Below are 20,027 nucleotides of genomic sequence, written 5' to 3' on the forward strand. Positions count from 1 at the left end.
ATGAACCCATGTCCCCTGCATCGGCAGACGGACTCTCAACCACTACGCCACCAGGGAAGCCCTCTATTTCTTTTAACGGGAGAATTTGTTGGCATGTAATTGTTCATAATAGTCTCTTATGATCCTTTTTATTTCTGAGGCATCCATTGTAATGTCTCCTTTTCATTTCTAATTTTGTTTATTTGATTCTTCTGTCATTTTCTTAGTCTAGCTAACAGTTTGTCAATTTTGCTTATTCTTCCAAAAAACCAACTCTTAATTTCGTTGTTTTTTTTCATTTGTTTTTGTATTTGCTATTTGATTTATTTCTGTTCCAATCTCTATTATTTTCTTCCTTCTGCTGATTTTGGCCTAGTTCTTCTTTTTCTAGTTGTTTGAGATGTAAAGTTAAGTTGTTTATTCAAGGTTTTTTTTTAATGTAGGCGTTTATCATTATGAAATCTCCTGTTAGTATTGCTTTTGGTGCATCCCATAAGTATTGATATGTTGTGTTATTGTTTTTGTTTTGTCTTGAGATACTTTTAAAATTCTCCTTTTTTTTAACATAACAAATGTTCAAGAGTATGTTGTTTAGTTTCCATGTATTTGTGAATTTTCCTGTTTTCTTACTGTTAATGATTTCTAATTTTATTCCACTGTGATCAGAAAAGATACTTGGAATGATTTTGATCTTCTCAAATTTAAGACTTTTTTGACGACCTATCACATAGAAGGTGACTTTTCTGTGATACACCATATGGTAGACATATGATCTATCCTGGAGAATGTTCCATGTGTGCCTGAGAAGAATGTGTATTCTCCTTCTATTGAATGAAAAGTTCTGTATATGTCTGTTAGGTCCATTTAACCTATAATGATGTTCACATCAACTGTTTCTTTATTGATTTTCTGTCTGGATATTCTATCCATTATGGAAAGTGAGGTACTGGAGTCTCCTACTATCATTGTAGTTTTGTCAGTTTCTCTCTTCAGATCTGTTGATGTTTGCTTTGTATATTTAAGTGCTCTGATGTTGGGTACATATATACTTATTATATCTTCCTGTTGAATTGACTCTTTGGCATTATAGAATGGCCTTCTTTGTCTCTAAAGACAGTTTTGACTTAAAGTCTATTTTATCTGATATAAGTTTAGCCACCCCTGCTTTCTTTTGGTTACTCTTTGGTATATCTGTTTCATCCTTTTACTTTCAGTCTACATGTGTCCTTAAATCTACAGTGAGTCTCTTACAGATGTATCACTGGATTTAAAAAAAATTTGTTTAGCCACTCTGTGCCTTTTTATTGGAGAGTTTAATCCATTTACATTTAAGTAATTATTGATAGGTGTGGAATCACTGTTGTCATTCTGTTGATTGTTTTCTGTTTTAGTTGTGTTGTACATCTCTTCCTCTCTTGTCTTCTTTTGTTATTTGATGTTTTTTATAGTGATTTTTAAAATTCTTCTCCCTTTATCTTTTGATGTTGTTCCATAAATCATATGGCCTTTCTTCACCCTCTTTCATTCTTTTTTCTTTTCACTGGATAATTTAAAATGATCTGTCTTTGAGTTCACTGGTTTATTTCTTTTGTTCCACTGAGTGTGCTGTTGAAGCTATTACATTTTTCATTTCATTCATTGTGTTCTTCAGCTCTAGAATTTTTTTGGTTCTTTCCTTATGACTTCTATCTCTTTATTGAACTTCTCATTTTATTCATGTAATATTTTGCTGATTTTTTTGAGTTATCTATCTGTGTTGTCTTGTAGTTTGCTGAGCTTCTTTAAAACAGTTATTTTGAATTCTTTGTCAGGTAGTTCATAGATCTCCAGTTCTTTGGGGACAGTTACTGGAAATTTGTAGTATTCCTTTGATGGTGTCATGTTTCCTTGATTTTTTTGTGTTCCTTGTAGCCGTTTGTTGGTGTTTGTGCATTGAAGGAGCAGTGACCTCTTTCAGAGTTTTTGGACTAGCTCTGGTGGGTATAAACCTTGACCTACTGATGGATGTGAGGATGCTGGCTGGGTGGCATATGTGGTGGTGCCAGGTGTAGTGCTGGGTCTAGCAGCTCTGGCTTGGTTGGGGAGCAATGATGCTTCTGGTTCCAAGAAAGGGCACAGTGGCCTGGGCTCCAGGCAGCTCCATCAGCTCAGGTAGGTGTAGACATTAGCAAAGACTGTCAGTGTCCTTGGAGGTGAAAGCTGCTGGTGTCCATGGTAGTGATGAGGGCTGTTGAGGTCCTTGGTGGTGAAGGCTGCTGGTGTCTTCCTGCTCTCCTTTTCTCCTATTTGGGGGGAGTTGTTGCTGAGGGCATTTCTTTTGGTGCCAAGCTGTATGAACCTAGACGATTGAATGACACAGGTGAAATGCTTCCTATACTTTTCTATTCAGACATCCTTGTTTTTTTGTGCTCTACTGGGTTGCTGCAGCTTCTTAATAGTACTCCAGAGCTCTTCCAGAACTATTTTCATTTTTAGGTACTTGTTAAATCATGTGGGGGTGTGGGAAGGCTGGGACCTCCTGGTCTATCATCTTTCTGATGTCACTCCCATGAATTCTTTATATTTCTCTGAAATAAGCCCTTTTTGTGTGTGTTCTGGGCTTCAGATTGTTTCTTCAGTTTGTCATTTGTATTTTGATTTTGTTTGTTTGGCTTTTTGTTTAACATTTGCTATAAATTATTTATTTTTCTTTTACGGCTTTTGGAGTTTGTCATGGTTAGAAAGACATTCACAACTACAAAGTTATAAAAAGGATTTGCCAATGTTTTCTTTTATTACATCTAAGTACTCAAATTTTACATTAGATCTTTGATCATTTGAAGTTTATCTTTGTAACAGTATGAGATATGGATCTAAGTCTATATTTTTTCAGGTTGTTATTCAGTTGTCTTAACACTATTTAGATTCTCCTCATTTGAGATATTAAGCAATTTTTATTTTGGATTTCATTTGTTACTTTGATGTAACAAAGTGAATAAAAATTAAGTACAGCAAAATGTCAATGAGTTCCAAGAAGAATGTTTTTAATAAAAAGAAGGGCATGGATTCCATGCCTCAATTTGGATGAATTAGAGGCTGGAAGATATTAGTGATATAGTAAAGAATCCTTATATCTTGTTTCTTCAACAACAGCAGCAACAAAGCAGTAAGTGATTAGAAACTCCAGAGAAAACAGATTACCGTATAACTAAGGCATAAAGTAAATTAAAATTTGGGATGGTTTTGAGCAATTGATGGGTTAAAACAAGAGAAGATATTTAGGTCCTGACCCTAGTAAAATCATCCTTCATGTAGCACATTGGACCTATACGACGGAAATGTGGTATTAACACCCTGTTAGGCTTTGCATTAAACAATATCTATATTGACTGTAATAACATAAACACTGTTGACTTCCAGTTTTTAGAATTAACCTATAAGCAAAGCATGGGAGACTTAATTATGGTTACAGAACAAAACTTAAATGTTACTAACCTTGTTGATGAAAAAGTAAAGGTGCAGTGAGATGAAGTTCATGGTGATATCCAGAAATATTCTTTAAAGTTGATGGAAAAGAAATAGGGGTTTAAGGCTACTATTTAAAGTTTATGTAGTTATACAGTTTAGTGATTCTTATCATACCTCAGATATCCAGTTTAAAATGACCCCAGTAGGTAAACATTTTTTTTATTATTTAAATTAAAAAGTTGTTCTTATAATTGAGTATACCGAAATTACCATTATAGCTATTATAGAAGACTCTAATGTGTTTTCTTACAGTATCTTGAACTAGGCATAACTTACCTCTTATTTCTGAATAAATCTTGAAAAAGTGTTACTTTTTTTTCTACTAAAATGTCAATAAAGAAATATGCCAATTTTGTTATAAGTGCTTTGTTATTTTAGCACTTTTTCTTAAATTATTTCATTTGATACCACTCATGCATGTTTAATTATCTGGATAATGTAATGAGTATTTTCAAATCAAAAGAAATTTCTTCATATGGCTGACCTTCTGTGCAAGAGCTGTAAGGATTTGTTTTGCCTTGTTCAGCCCGTGACATAGTACAGGTGATGTATATGTTACTTTATGGCTGGATGAACATGATATATGAACAGTGTAGAACAATGAAGATACTTCTGGTGTTTCCCCTCCAAGTTAAAGAAAAAAAACTTCCTCTTTAATTATGGATCTGATATAAATCCATTAGGCAAAGAAAGTTCACAGCCTCTTAACCATCATGTAGCAACCTCCCTCCCTCCTTTACTTAGGTTGCTACTTTTTTCCTTTCATGAGGTTGTGCCTACCATGTGCAGGAATAAGAAATCAGATAATGCCTTTTCTTGAAAAGCTCATAGCCAAGCCACTCTACCTACTGAATTCTAAAATGAAACAGACACAAAACCACAACACACCAAAAGCTGAATTATTTTTCCTTGAATGGATTCTTTGAATGTGTTTAACTTCTATTTAAAATGGTACCTTGTTACTTGATTTTAAAGGGATTAGTTAGGGCTTCCCTGGTGGCACAGTGGTTAAGAATCTGCCTGCCAGTGCAGGGGACACGGGTTTGTGCCCTGGTCCGGGAAGATCCCACATGCCGTGGAGCAACTAAGCCCGTGCGTCACAACTACTGAGCTTGCGCTGTAGAGCCTGCAAGCCACAGCTACTGAAGCTCGCACGCCTAGAGCCCGTGCTCTGCAACAAGAGAAGCCACCACAATGAGAAGCCCGCACACCACAAGGAAGAGTAGCCCCCTCTCACCACAACTAGAGAAAGCCCGCGTGCAGCAGCAAAGACCCAACGCAGCCAAAAATAATAAATAAATAAAATTTAAAAAATATATATATATTAAAAACTAATAATAAAGGGAATTAGTTAGAGCAGGGCAACCTGCTTATATCTTAGTTACCTGACAAATTAAACTTTGTTTATGTAAACAGTATGCCTAAGGGTTAAATTTTGCTGAGTGTCCTGTAGATTTTAAATAAATTATTTCTGCCTATTAAAGGCTTACTATTATACATGATCCTGTGGTAACTCTTTGTCTTCTTGAACCTCAATTTTCCTTTAGGTAAAATGAGGAAATTGAAATACATCAGCATTTCCCAAACAAGACCATTTTATGAAGCAATAACGTATTATATTCTCTGCTTCACTTAATTTTTTTTTTGCGGTACGTGGGCCTCTCACTGTTGCGGCCTCTCCCGTTGCGGAGCACAGGCTCCAGACGCGCAAGCTCAGCGACCGTGGCCCACGGGCATGTGGGATCTTCCCGGACCGGGCACGAAGCCGTGTCCCCTGCATCGGCAGGCGGACTCTCAACCACTGCGCCACCAGGGAAGCCCCTACTTCACTTCATTTTAAGCTTACTGAATTTATAAATTAAGACATTAATTCCTCTCACAGAACTGAAGGCATATTTAATACATAATGTGTTATTTCTACTATTGAATCTTTATCTTATTAGGCCTTACCTAACCACAGTGATAAAAGGGAACTAAATTCCTAGAGCTTTGACTGTGCGCATTTATCCACAAGGAATTCTTAGATATTTGGAAATTTTGTAGTTTGGAGAATCATAAACTTACAGAGATGTTAGAAATACATTACAGAGAACTATTTTCCTGGATGATTTAAAAGTAATACGCCAGGTACTTCCCTGGTGGTCCAGTGGCTAAGACTCTGTGCTCCCAACGTAGGAGGCCCGGGTTTGATCCCTCGTCAGGGAACTAGATCCCACATGCAGCAACTAAGACTGCACATGCTGCAACTAAAAGATCCCACATGTTGCGGTGAATATCCCACATGCCACAACTAAGACCCAACACAGCCAAATAAACAAATAAATAAATAAATATTTAAAAAAAAATAAAGTAAAAGTAATATGCCAATCTGATGCCCTGTCACCCCAAATACTGTCATATCTCTCCTATGATCAAGGACATTGTCCTACAAAACCATAACACAACCATAAAATCAGGAAGTTAACACTGATATATAATTGTAAATTAATTCTCATGCCCCATTCAGGTTTCACCAGTTGTCCTAGCAAAAGGATCCAGTTTAGAATCTTATGTTGCATTTAGTTGTCATGTCTCTTTGATCTCTTTCAGTCTGGAACAGTTCCCCAGTCTTTGTATGATTTTAATGCCTTTGAAACTCTTGAAGATCACAGTCTAGTTATTTTGTAGAATGTCCCTCAATTTCTGTTTTGTTTTTTTTTTTAATTGAAAAATAGTTGATTTACAGTGTTGTGCCAATCTCCCTCAGTTTCTGTTTGGATATTTCCTCATGAATAGAGATAGTTTATGCATTTTTGGCAAGAATATTACAGAAATAAGGCCTTATTCCTATAATTGAATTCTATCAGATAGCTGATGATTTCAGTTTGTCTTATTATTGGTGATGTTCACTTTGAACATTTGATTTAGGTGGTATCTGACAAGTTTCTCCACTGGAAAGTTATTCTTTTCCCCTTTCTAATCAGAGTATTTTATAGGCAGGTACTTTGAATAGAAATGTTCTGTTTCTCTCCAAACATTTAATATATTCATTTATTTATATCAGTTTAGAATCGTAGTTTCTTATTTTATTCAATGGATAAAAATATGTGACTATCATTATTTATTTTGATCCTCACATGATCATTAGTTTGGCCAGTAGGAGTCCATTCAGGATGATTTTTCAGTCTTTTGGACATGACTTTATCATTTTTTCAGCATTTTCCTGCTCTCAGGTAAAAACAAAATGTTCCAGGATCACCTTGTAGTTTACATAACCTTGCCCTGGAATACAGCATTTCTCCACATTGCCCTGGTTCCTTTTAGTGGAAAATGGAATGTAGACACCCAGATCTGGGCATTGTTACACTCACTGCTATTGGGGTGTCACTGGTCTCAGACCTTCTTAGTAGACAGAGCTAGGGAATCTATGTATGTATTTATATACACACAAATATATAAACACACATTTATAATTATGTTTGTTTCTCTATCAATCTATATATGTCAAAAACCATGAATTCACATTACTTCCATTTCCAATCCAAAACCATAAGGTTAATTTTAATTTATTTCCCTTCCATATTTATATATTTCTTTTCTATTACAGTAAGAAATATGACTTTCTTTATTCTTAATATATTTACTTATTTGATAAATTACCCTGTACGTGATCAGGCCTCCATTCTGCTACTCCTTCCTAATGTGGATGCCCTCTTCTCCCTGCTTCAACTCTGATACCTGGGTTGCCCTTTTTCAGCACTGCCTACTAAGCACCCTACTCAGCTTTTGACTCCCCATTCAGACCTGATACCCTGTTCTGGAATGCTGCCACCACTACCCCTTCACCTCTTCCCCACCTAATGAACTTGGGACTGAGTTGTTCAGGAAGGTGAGGGGTTAAATATTTTTAGCACAGTACTTAAAGGACTTTATTCCCAAGTAACATAAATCCCATTAATTTAATGGGAAAATAGATTTGCTCTAAACAAATGTACTTTACAGTAAACTTTTCATAAAATTTTCCAAAAAGTGAAGGATAGCTATAACTAGGAAAACATTTGTACTTTATCTTTCAAATTGCTTTCTGTTGTTAATACACTAATTAGTGTTAGTATAGTTTTGTTCTAGTATTAGAAAGCTGCCTATATCTGGTATTATAAACCAGTTTTATGTGATTTCAGAATGAATAATCATTATATAGAACATCTGTAAAAAGATTTCATGTCAATCTAGTTATGTTACTTTCAAATTTGACTTATTTGACATAGGAATGCAGCTACATGGTAGTTTTTTAAGTTGGAAAGTGCTCTAGAGGTGTTGATAAAATAGAACTGTGAATCATGGTTCAGAAAGAATAAAATGCAGAGATATTGATGTTTGAAGAACAGTGACCTGAAAGAATTTGGTAAATTTGCTCTATGTTTATCAGTTTTATCTTTGGCTAATGGTAGCTGTATTAGTGAAGGTTCACCAGCGAAACAGAACCTGTATATATAGAGAGAGAAAGAAAGAAAGAGGGTGATTGATTGATTATGAATAATTGGCTCACATGATCACACAATTATGGAGACAGAGAAGTGCCGTGATCTGTTGTCTGCAAGCTGGAGATTCTGGAAAGCTGGAGGTATGATTCCAATCTGAGTCCCAAGGCCAGTCTTTTTTTTTTTCCTCTTATTTTTCTAGATGACCTCTACCTTTTTACTTTGCTTTTGTCTGTATGCCTTAAAAATACTCTGATCTCATCTAGTCTCATTTCTTTAAAATGGGGTCTACATGCAGAGGGCTTCCAAATGTATATCTCCAGCCCCAACTCCAGCCTGGATTGACTATTGGATGTCTAAAAGACATCTCAAACTTGACATGTCCAAAACTTAGTTCCTAAAATCTAGCCCTGAAAGCTAACTAACTTATTTGTCTTTTCTGTTTTTGTTAATTACAACTCCCTTCTTCCTGTTGCAGATTTTTTTCAGCTTTTCCCTCAGAGTATATACAGAATCTGACCACTTCTCACTACATCTACTACTAACACCCTAGCCCTCTTTCATCATCCTCTTTCATCTCAATTGCAGTAGTTATATGAAATGTTCTTCCTGCTTCCACTTCTGTTCTCCTTCAGTTTTAATATAACAGTCAGAGTGATCCTTTCAAGGAGTAAGTCAGGCTCTGTCACATTTGTGCTTGGGTCTCTTCAGTGACTTCCTGTCTCATTCAGAGTAAACCATTATTATGCACCACAGACCTACAGTGATTTGGCCCTACCTCCTCTCCTACTCTTCTGTGAACTCATCTTTTGCTGTTCTTCCCCTTGCTTACTAAATCTTCCAGCCACATTGGCTTCTTTGCTGTTCTTTGAACACACAAGACATTTGCCCACCTTAGGGGCTTTGCACTTGCTGGAATACTCTTCCTTACTTTCTGTTGAGTCTTTACTCAAAAGTTGCCCTCTCAGAAAGGACTTTCCTGGCCATCCTGTGTAATCTCCTTCCCTGATTTATTATTTTTCCTTAGCACTTATCAATATCTAATAGAACTATATATTTTAACTTATTTATATTGCTAATTATCTACATTCCCCAGAATTTAAGCTGGACAGGATTTTTTGGTCCAATACTATACCCCCAATGTCTACATTAGTGCTTTACTTATAGTAGCATTCAATATTTGTTGAAGAAATGAATCACATATAACTCATTCCACCAAAATGAAATAAAATTATTAGTTCAAGGCAGTATGCTAAAAATTTATTTCACAGGAAACGTGAAGTAATTTTAAGAACTTTTGCTTCAATTTTAGCAAATATTAGGTGAGTTTAAGTAAATAAGCACTCATACATGGCTAGTTGGAGTTTAACTTGGTCCACCATTCTGGAGGACTATGTGCGTAATAACAATTGTTAAGTCTATAAAAATGAACAAATCTTAGGAGTCCTGCTTCTTGGAATTTATTCTGCTAAAATGAATAACTGCAGAGTTTTCTTGGCAACAGCATGTTTATTTCAGAATTCTTTCATAGAACTGAAAACTCGGTAAATCTACAAAAATGAGAGTGATTTGATAAACTATGGTATAAAGTTAAACAGTGGAATACTGTGTAGCCATTAAAAACTTGTGTTGTAGATTAATTTGTAATATAAAAGTGTTTGCTATATATTAAGTAAAAATAGGTTACAAAATAGTACATATATTATTATTCTACCCCCTACTGACTCTCTTTTAAAGTATAAATACATAGAAAAATATCTGGAAGTACCACGGTATTAATGATTGTTATTTCTGGCTTGTGAGATGGTTTAAGACAATGTTTTTCCCCTATGCTTATCTATTTTATCAAAATTTTTTCAACGAAGAGCTAATATTAAGTAGCAGACTCTCCTAGAGTTTTCTTGCTGTCCTTCTTGCTTTATTTTTCTTCATAGTAGTTGTCACTCTGTAACTTCTGTACTTTTTACTTATATTTAATTGTCTGTCTACCACCACCCCCACTAGACAGAAAGCTTGTTACGGGCAAGGACTTTGTTCATTGTTGTATCCCAGGATCCTAGGAAAATGGCTGGCATATAGTAGGTGCTCCATAAATATGTGTTGAATAAATAAATAAATGTATTGTTTTTGTTATAGAGAATAAAGTTATGGTAAGTAACATTTTGAAAATGTGTCACTGGAAAAAATTGCATATAAGATACACGTCACATTATATAACATACAATTTTAATATCAGAAGGAATTTATAACAAATAACTAAAAAGTTTTCATGAGATTTTTTTTTCCCCTTATTGTTTTCAAGGTTTCTAAATATTCTTTACAGAAGAAAGTGAGTGAAATGGTAAGGAAATTTCAAAATATACACCCACCCCAGATTAGTGCATAATGTGCACAGTATTTTTGTCAATATTAATGTGACATTTATTGTTAAAAAAATGTTGAAACTGGATATTAATATCCCCTTTAAAGGACTGAATTACAATTTCAGATATAGCTTAAATGAATTTATTTCACAAATTTATTTCCAGATAGTGTTTACATGTTATAAAATAAATTTAACACAGTTCCCAAATTATTGATAGAGGTCTTATATGAAAATTGAACAACAAAGAAGTGAAAACAACAGAATTCTGAAACCCCTTACTTTAATGATATCTTTTCTAGGTATTTGTGTAAACACAGAGTTATTACTTTTAGCCTGAAAATTTGAAATAATATGAAGTAGCATTTGAATACTACACTTGGGATATGGTACTCATCCCTTATCATTCAACAAGTGTTAATTTGTTGTGCATTCCTCTTCTGCAGTATATTAAAATTAATATTTACATTTTTACAGCATAACATTTTATGAAATATTTACTTTGATATTCTATCTTTCTATCCCTGTTGGATTCAGAAGAATTTCTTTCTCTGTATTTTTGATTGAGCAAAATTCTCCCATATCCACTTATATCTTCAGAGGGCTTCTTGGGTGGGTTTATGCTATTTCGTTCTTCCTTCTTTGGAGCAGACTGTAAGGCAAGTAAAAATAATTTTTGAGTAGGGTTTATGTATTATATCTATGAGAAGTAAGAAATGAGAGATCATTCCTTATGACGTTAAATACAAAAATATAAAATAAGTATTTTGCTTCTTGAAATGTTTTGGTGTGTTAGAAAATAAAAGAGCCATAGAAAGATTGCTAAGCTTGATTGAATAAAAGATGTGAAAATTCTGTCACTGTTCAACTGGAAAGACTACAGATAATATTGTCAGACTATTTTAAACTATGATTTTAATTAAGGAGCTGAAAAACTAGATTCTGGTTTAGCTTTAAGTACCATGACATTTGTACTGAAGTCATCTTCAACGCTACAGTGGTTTTACACAAAATATAGTGAAATTGAATAATGTACCCTCTGACCTGGGAGATAAGGCTACAAGTTAAAGATCAAAGGCAACATAAAATGTGTTTTATTTTATTCCACTTTAAAATTTCATCAAACAGATACTTATAATCTTAAAAAAACATGGAAACATGCAGTATACTTTTGATAGTTTTTGGTCACTTTTGAACATTTTGTTAATGTGAATTTAAGACTCTTAAGCACCTACTAAAATTTGAATTATAGTTGTATTTTTTCTGACAGTTCAAAGCATTAAATAAATCACTTTATATTAAAATAATTTTATATATTGATAGATATACATGCCAATTTTGGCAGAATATTATGTATATTTTAGATGATGGATTTAAAAGTTAAAAATAAACCTTTTTCTAAACATTCTTACATTATTCTTTTTACATTATTCTTATATAATTCAGGTGACCTTTTCTTTATTCAAAGTACTAAACAGTATTCAGTAATCCAGTTAATTTTATTCAAATCAGCACATTATCCTTTTATATTGATATTATTTGACTATGTGCAAGACATGAAACAAGATGGTCACTTGTGCCAAGGCAGGACTTTGGGGAGCAATTGATAAGTGTCCCAAAAGAAATAATTTTAAAAATAGTATTAAGTATTTAATTATTAAGTATTAATACTATTAAGTATTAATAGTATTAAGTATTTAAACAAGTTCATGATTTCCTATAGGCAAGCTCTTAACTACTAGTAAATTTCTGTCTTGTGGGAATTCAATAAAGTGATTTTCATGTAGAGGTGGTATGTCTCTAGATACATTAACACAATTATGAATGGAAAGATTCATCTAGCTCTAAAAGTACCCAAATCTTCTCTTGAACAAATGATCACATTGATCATTACCAGTAAAACAAATGCAACTAAATATGATAAAAATAAACTATAGAACATCAAATTAATTGATTTGGTCATTGATGAAAATCTTTCCTGCTTTGTTCCCATAATTACTGTATAGGTGACTATGTTGTGTAACTGAGTTGCCAATAGAGCTTAACGAACAAAATAAAAATTTATCCAACCATCTCTTAGTTATAGTTTCTTTTTTGTATATCACTTTCCTTTAAAGAAAAGACTTATAAGAATAATTTATTTTGTCTTTATTAAATTAAAACAATTTTTCAGTATTGAAGGTTTTGATGAGATTTGGAATTACCACATATTTTCTTTCAGAGTAGAATATTTTTAGACTAAAGACTTGTCTGGAAGTAATCTTCATGATTATAATAATTATATACATCTGTACACATAAAATATGTAACTTTGGTTTTTTTAAGTAGTATATACCTAATGTTGTGACTAAAAAGGTGAAAGTATCAATATCCTAAGAAAGATGCCATGGGTTTTTAAAAAGTGAGTTTTATAATCCATTGATTTATTTTGGGTTTATATTGAAGAAGTTAAAAGGTAAGTTGCAAAAATAGAAATGAGGAATATATGAAGTTTGTTTTGGGGTTTTGAATCTTTTTCTCTACAATTTACTTATAACAAGCTAATTGTTTTAAGGGAAATTAATTTTATCTCCAGAAGTTTTCAAATCAGTCTCTATAAGGAAATAAGAAATGAGGGAAATGAGCAGCTATGGCTTTTGTTAGTAAGTATAGTTCTGAAAAGTTGGGTATAAATGTTATTTTTAAATTATTCTTATTTTAAATGCCTTAAGAGGCTTTTAAGTAAACTTTTAGACCACACACACTTGTAATTATGCATGTGCTGTCTTTCTCTAATCTTGATTTTCAAAGATTAAAATTGTTTAAAATGAGGTACGTATGTATTTGGAAAGCAGGCAATCCTGATATTATTTTCTTGTTGACAGTCTTTGCATTTAGTAGTAAAAGTGTATGAAAGAGAAAATAACTTGACCCAATTCAGAGAGGTAAAAAGAACAAAAACACTACATACTTAGCCATTTCTTAGTCATTGCAATAAAATAATCTTTATTATGCTATAGTATGTAATGTTAAAGTTATAATAACACCATCAATTTAGTTGTATTATTCTTTATAATGTTCTTAGCTTTCTCAGGCAGGTGTTACCAATCTGCTTTTTGTTGTTGCTTCCCAAAGAATTTAAACTATTTGCTGACAATCATGCAGTTAGTGGCAAGCTGTCCTCTTCATCTCATTATCAAAACTAAATCAGGGCAGCCAAGTAGGTTTATATGTGAACAGCCGCATATAGGCCTGTATGAGCTAATGAGCTGTAGGTACCCATTGTGATTTAAACGTCTTTATAGCATTTATCATGGCCATTGTATAGACTAATGTATTTGAAAATCAGAATTGTATCATGCAAACAAATGAAACTGCATTTTAATTCAACTTTGGCTTCAAGCAAAGGATGTTGGGATAGAGTATGTTACAAACTAATCTAATGTGTACAGAGCTCTATGTATGTAGAGAACACCTATGAACTCACTTTGATCTTTGCTGCATTTTTACTTACCAGGATTAGTTAACCTTTGCAGACATTAACAGTATTAATGTGTATTAATATGTAGTAGATGGTATTCTCATAAAGGCTATCTAAAAATTGATTTGACTTGAAAAACTGAAAGAATTCATTGAATTGAAAAAAATGTCTTTAGACCAATTTTTAGTGAAATTGTATTGGGTTTCTACACATCTCCTGAAAGGAGTATAATTCTCTAGAGAATTAAGTGGTATTTGAGAGGAACAGAATATGGGTCATTATTGTTCATTGTTTAGTTATTGATAATAGTGACTACCCAGGTAAGCATAAGATCTCAGGGGTAAGTGCACTTGTCAACTTGTTTGAATTTATAACTGCTGCATGCTTAATTCAAATGACTAAGTAGTGAATTTGAAAAGCCCATAGAGGTGCATGAGAAAAATTTAACTCATCTTTCATAACCATTGCCAGTGTACTTACCACTTTGCTTAAAATTGTTTAAAAAGATCTTTGAAAAAGTTAAGATTTTCACCAGATTTGCCAAGTTAATAGGTACAACTTAAATTATGATGTGTGTTCCTTATTAATATTAGAGAGGGCTATTCTTAGTCCAAATAAAAATTAGGCTATTGAAGGCACTTTTATCATTTAAGGAATAGTAATAACAAAACATTATATTGTACTTGGTATGTGATAGGCTCTGTTCTTACTGCTCTGTAGGCATTAATTTGTCTTATCTTCACAACAACCCTATGAGGGAGATACTGGTATAATCTCTATTTTAAAGACAGGGTAGATAATTTTCCTGAGGTCACACAGCAACTAAATTACAGAGGCAAGATTTAAACATAGGCAGAATAGCTTTTGACCACTCTACTATACTGCCTGTACTTTGGTGTTAAGCAGTGCAAAATGGCTCTGGTTAACTTATGCAAAAGGAAATTTAGTGGAGACACTTGCAATCAATCAGAGAGTCAAGAATGGTTTTGAAAATGAACAGGGACTAGGTTAATTCCGGGGTTCGAGAAGCAGGATGTAGGAACCCAGGACGGAGGAGATCTCATATCAGTCTGGATAGGATCACCACTGAACTTCTTTAGCTTTATAGTCTTTTTTGCTCAAGATTCAAATTCCAAGAATGTAGAAATCAATTGGTTTATTTGGAGTAATATGCCCTATACTTGACTAGGGGAGAATAGGACCCCTGAATTTGGTCTACTAGATTGCAATGAAGAAGTATTTCAAGGAAATACTTGAAAATGTGTTACTTTTGGGTAAGGGAAATAGATGCTGTCCAGGCAAATGTAACAAATTGCCACTGTCAGAACTCTATGAGACAACAGTTCATTCAGAAAGTAATTACTGAGTGCCTATTGATGGGCTACACTGTTCTTTGTTTATCCTCTCTCAGTAGAAACTGAAGTGTGTGGCAGAAATGAATGAAAGTTGTGAAATCAATGATTCTGCTAATGCCAGAATAAAAACTTTCAAAGAGTGTTATTGATTCTGTTAACATAATATTTCTTCTAAAAGTTTTAAGTCATTTTTCTAAGTATGGTAAAACAAGCTCCTTTAGCTGAAAGCAGTGAAGGCCCATATTATATTATATATAGGGTCTAATTTTTACCAACTGTGTCCCCTAGCTTAAGTAAACTTTCTGCTATACTATATTGTCTCCCTATCACTGATAGATATTCTCATTGTTCCAGTTTTTAATGCAGTGAGAAGGTGCTATATTCATTAATATTAATCTCAGAAAATTTATCTGAGTTTTGATAATGTACATTATGCCAGCATTTAGAGAAAAAAAATTGTTTCCTAAATTATCAGGAGTATTGCTTTAATAATATTCTCCTCACTTTGCTTAGTGCTGTACTGGACTAATCAACTTTTCGGTAAATAAAACAACCAATTGATTTTGAAAAAGAAATTAGTAACAAGGAAAATATAACCTTAAGTGACTATTTTGTTACAGGAAAAAAAAAATGCTTTAACTTTACCTAGATTTAGAACCTAACTAATATTTCCTCTCTAAGGTTCAGAGAGTACTTTTTCATGACATACTTATGTTAATAACAACATTTATTAAAAACAATAAATTGTTATGTATGTTTAATAAATATGTGTGTATATATATATGTATGTATGTGTTATATATGTATAACATTTAAAATAACTCTTCAAAATAGGAACAAAAAGTCCAGTTACATTTTCTGGCTAAAGAAGATCATCAGAAGCAACTGAATGAAATTGAGAAATACTATGCTACAATAACAGGTCAATTTGGATTAGTAAAAGAGAATCATGAAAAGTTAGAGCAAAATGGTAGGTGCTATCTTACTTAAACTTAACATATTTAAGAGGAAATGTTTAAATGGACTTATTTATAATGAATAAATTGAACTTATCTGATACTGGTAATAGTAAATGGCAGTTTAATTAATATTATTAAATTCAGTAATAATTATATATATTGCATTGAGGCTATTTTCCTTGTCCATGTTAGTAATATTTCCTTAAAATGTACAATGAATATAATGTTTTCCTAAGTGTCTTTCATGTTACAGTACAAGAAGCAATACAGTTAAACAAAAGACTTTCAGCTTTAAATAAAAAACAAGAATCTGAAATACACAGTTTAAAGAAGGTATGATTGATATAGTTTATTGTATTATATAAAACTAGTTTTATGAAATAATACCAGAAAAGTTGGGTGGGTTTTTTTTGTATAAAGATAAATGAAATGTTTTAAATACAGATTTATAAACTTTGAGTTATGATTTCAATAAATGCAATGAATGAATTTGTTCTAACCCATTCAAAATATTGTTTCTTTGACTTGTGACCAGTGGCATGCATTTTTATGATGATATGAATAACCAATAAGCATTCACTATATGTTAATCTCATTAGCACCATTCATTCATTCATTCAACTTTTGAGTGGCTCTGTGTGCCAGGTACTATATGGCACTTAGGGTACAGGTATGAAGAAAATGAAACATGTTCCTGCTTCTTTGAGTTATAGTCCAATGGAGGAGTTACATATAAAACCATCACACAGATCAAATAAGTTAAAACTGTTATAAGTGATATGAAGAAAAAGTAGAGGATGTGATGACATTGTCATAGGTGACTTCATTACATTGGGGGTAAAGTGGTGGGGGAGGGAAGAGGATGATGTTTCAGGCAAGGGAACAGCAAAAGCCTCGAGACAGGAAAGAGTTTAATGTATATGAGGAACAAGAAAAAGTCTGGTATGGCTGGAGCATTTTGAGTTAAGGAGTGCATTGGATATTTATTGCTAGCTTACTGAGCGTCAATATCCCCCTTCTCCTTTCTAAACTTATCCAGAGTTTTGTTTTGATGCCTCCAGCTTTAGAGAGGAGCCCTAAATTGGCACAAGGCCATAAACATATTTCATTACTCTAGCCACAGCCTTTGGCTTAGGAGTGGATAAATGACCTTACCCAGTGGTTATGAACCAGGAAGAAGGTAACTCCTACTGGGGCTGGCAGTCATCCTACAATCATGAGAAGCTAAAAAGGAGGAACTTGAAATGTGGATGCCAAATTGCTGTGATATAAAGAAACCTGTTCTTTCATGACACTTTTGAGTTCCTGAATGGACCAACCCTGCACTTGCCCTGCCTCTAGACTTTTCAGTTATGTGAGCCAGTAAATCCGCATTATTATTTAAGCCAGTTTCCTTAGGGCCAGCTTAATTTTCCATTATTTGCAACTAAAAATATCCCCACTGATAACAGAGGAGACCGGTATGAGAGCAAGGTGAAGTAGGCAAAGTCTTGTTCTTTCTACAGAGAATGACTTATTTCCTTTTCCTAATCTTTTCAAAGCCCCAACTGAAATAATACCACTTTGGACCACCTCCTTATCCCTGAGAGAATTAAGTACCTGTCTTTACTGACACTGAATAAATGCTTTGAAACAACATTTACTGAGTGTCACTTAAATATCTTTGATTTTCTAAAATTTGAATATGATATGCCTGGGTTTAATTTTTCAATTTTTATTTTTTTTGCGGTACGCGGGCCTCTGACTGCTGTGGCCTCTCCCGTTGCGGAGCACAGGCTCTGGACGCGCAGGCACAGCGGCCATGGCTCACGGGCCCAGCCATTCCGCGGCACGTGGGATCTTCCCGGACCGGGGCACAAACTCGCGTCCCCTGCATCGGCAGGCGGACTCTCAACCACTGCGCCACCAGGGAAGCCCCTGGGTTTAATTTTTTTAGTCACTTTTTCTTCTTGATGTTCTCTGAGCTTCTTGGATTGTGGTTTGGTGTCTGACATTAATTTGGGGAAAGTCTCAATCATCAGTGCTTCAAATATTGCTTCTTTTTCTTTCTTTCATCTCCTTCTGGTACTCACATTATGTATATGTTACAATTTGTATGTTACATTAGCTGACCCGCAGGTGATGGATAGTCTCTTATGCTTTTTCAGTCTTTACTCTTGGTTTTCAGTTTTGGAATTTCTATTGTCATATTCTCAAGCTCAGAGATTATTTACTCAGCCTTGTCCAGTCTACTATTGAGACCATCAAAGTCATTCTTCGTTTCTGTTGCAGTGTTTTTGATCTGAAGCATTTCATTTTTATTCTTGTTTAGAATTTCCATCTCTCCATTTACATTATCCATCTGTTCTCCCATGTTTTGTCTGTTTTTTCCATTAAAGCTTTTAGCATATTAATCATAGTTTTAAAAAATTTTGGGTCTGATAGTTTTAATATTCCTGCCGTATCTGACTCTGGTTCTGAGGCTTGTTCAGTCTCTTCAAATTGTGTCTTTTGCCTTTTAGTATGCCTTGTAATTTATTTGTTGGAAGGCAGACATGATATACTGGGTGAAAGAAACTGCAGTCAATAGGCGTATAGTAATGTAGTGGTAAGATAGGGGGATGGGTGCCCGATGATTAGATGAGCCTGTTGCCCCTGGACTGTGAATTTCACCAGTGCTTCTCAGTCCCTGCCCACCCACCCCATACGCACAAGGATGGTTGGAGGGGGATAGAGTTGGGTATTACCCTTCCCTCAGGTAGTTTAGACTCAGGTCAAATAGTTTCTCCTGAGGGCAGGACTTGTTGATAAGAAAAAAATGAGTTGGTGTATTTCAAAATGGTTACTTTTTCTCTCCTTTTCCTCCTGCTTTTAGCAGGAGGGAATTTTCTCTGATATTCACTATGAGAGGACCTGGAGGTAAAATTTCACAAAAGTTTGAGAACCCAATGACTGTGTCCTGCTGAATTTTTTAACTCTGAATTGTCCCCTCTGAGCCTCTGGGAATTAGTCAATTACAGTTCAGTTTTTCCTACCCTGGCGTTGGTTCCTGTGGAGGTTTCTGTTTCTCTGTATTTACCTGTCCATCTCTCCAATTTTTGAGGCAGCAATTTGCTTTATGACCTCATTTGTCTAGCAGATGTAAGAGGAGTCGTTGATTTTCAGTTTGTTCAGCTTTTTACTTGTGGTGGGATCAAGTGGAAACTTCTAACTAAGCTCATTACATGCTGGACCAGAAACCAGAAGACCCTCTGTTTTTATATTTAACTATAATTTTACAAAAATTAAAAATTTATTAAGACAACTTATTATTTACAGAGACACAGGCTTAAGCTTTGAAGAGTGTTTGTGCTACCAGATGAATGACATATACTTTAATATGTAATTCAAGAAATCAGGAAATTTTACTACTTTATCTTTTAGTACCATTTCCAGGAAAGCAGGACCACAGGGGCTAAAGATTGACGTGACTTCTAAATGCTAAGCCAGAGTTCAAAGACCATTAATATTTGTAACTCTGTTATATCTAGGTCTTGTTCTTATAACTGCCAATAAATTGGTTTCAAATTCCTTGGACTCTCTCCTTATACCCGAGGGATCAGAAAGTAAGAGCATAGGGGTAGCCCAGTACAGAATATTAGAATGGTAATAAGTGTATGTCCCTAGCCCTTAAAAATCTTCTATCTAGCAAACTACCTAAAAGGATAGGTTGTTAAAAAATATTTATTTGTTTGGCTGCATCGGGTCTTAGTCGCAGTGTGTGGGATCTTTGTTGTGGCATGTGGGATCTTTCGTTGTGACGCGTGGGCTCTTTGTTGCAACGCACGGGCTTCTCTCTAATTGGCGTACAGGCTCTCTAGTTGTGGTGTGCGTGCTCTAGAGCGCACGGGCTTAGTTGCCCCCTGGCATGTGGGATCTTAGTTCCCTGACCAGGGATCGAACCCACGTCCCCTGCATTGGAAGGTG

At 34.3% G+C, this 20,027-nt stretch overlaps 1 protein-coding gene across 5 annotated transcripts in view; it reads left to right on the forward strand.

The window, feature by feature from the left end:
- CCDC73 (coiled-coil domain containing 73) overlaps positions 1 to 20,027 on the forward strand; it is a gene marked incomplete at its 3' end in the record, with an annotated part of 140,739 nt that overhangs the window by 68,643 nt on the left and 52,069 nt on the right. For all 5 annotated transcript variants that reach the window (XM_079928486.1, XM_079928484.1, XM_079928488.1 and 2 more), the window contains 3 exons: positions 10,249 to 10,287; positions 15,958 to 16,093; positions 16,336 to 16,415. In XM_079928486.1, coding sequence (XP_079784612.1) covers positions 10,249 to 10,287; positions 15,958 to 16,093; positions 16,336 to 16,415 — 255 coding nt within the window. The remainder of the gene's footprint in view (positions 1 to 10,248; positions 10,288 to 15,957; positions 16,094 to 16,335; positions 16,416 to 20,027) is intronic.

The sequence above is a fragment of the Stenella coeruleoalba genome (assembly GCF_951394435.1).
Source record: "Stenella coeruleoalba genome assembly, chromosome: 8".
Classification (NCBI taxonomy): Eukaryota; Metazoa; Chordata; class Mammalia; order Artiodactyla; family Delphinidae; genus Stenella; species Stenella coeruleoalba.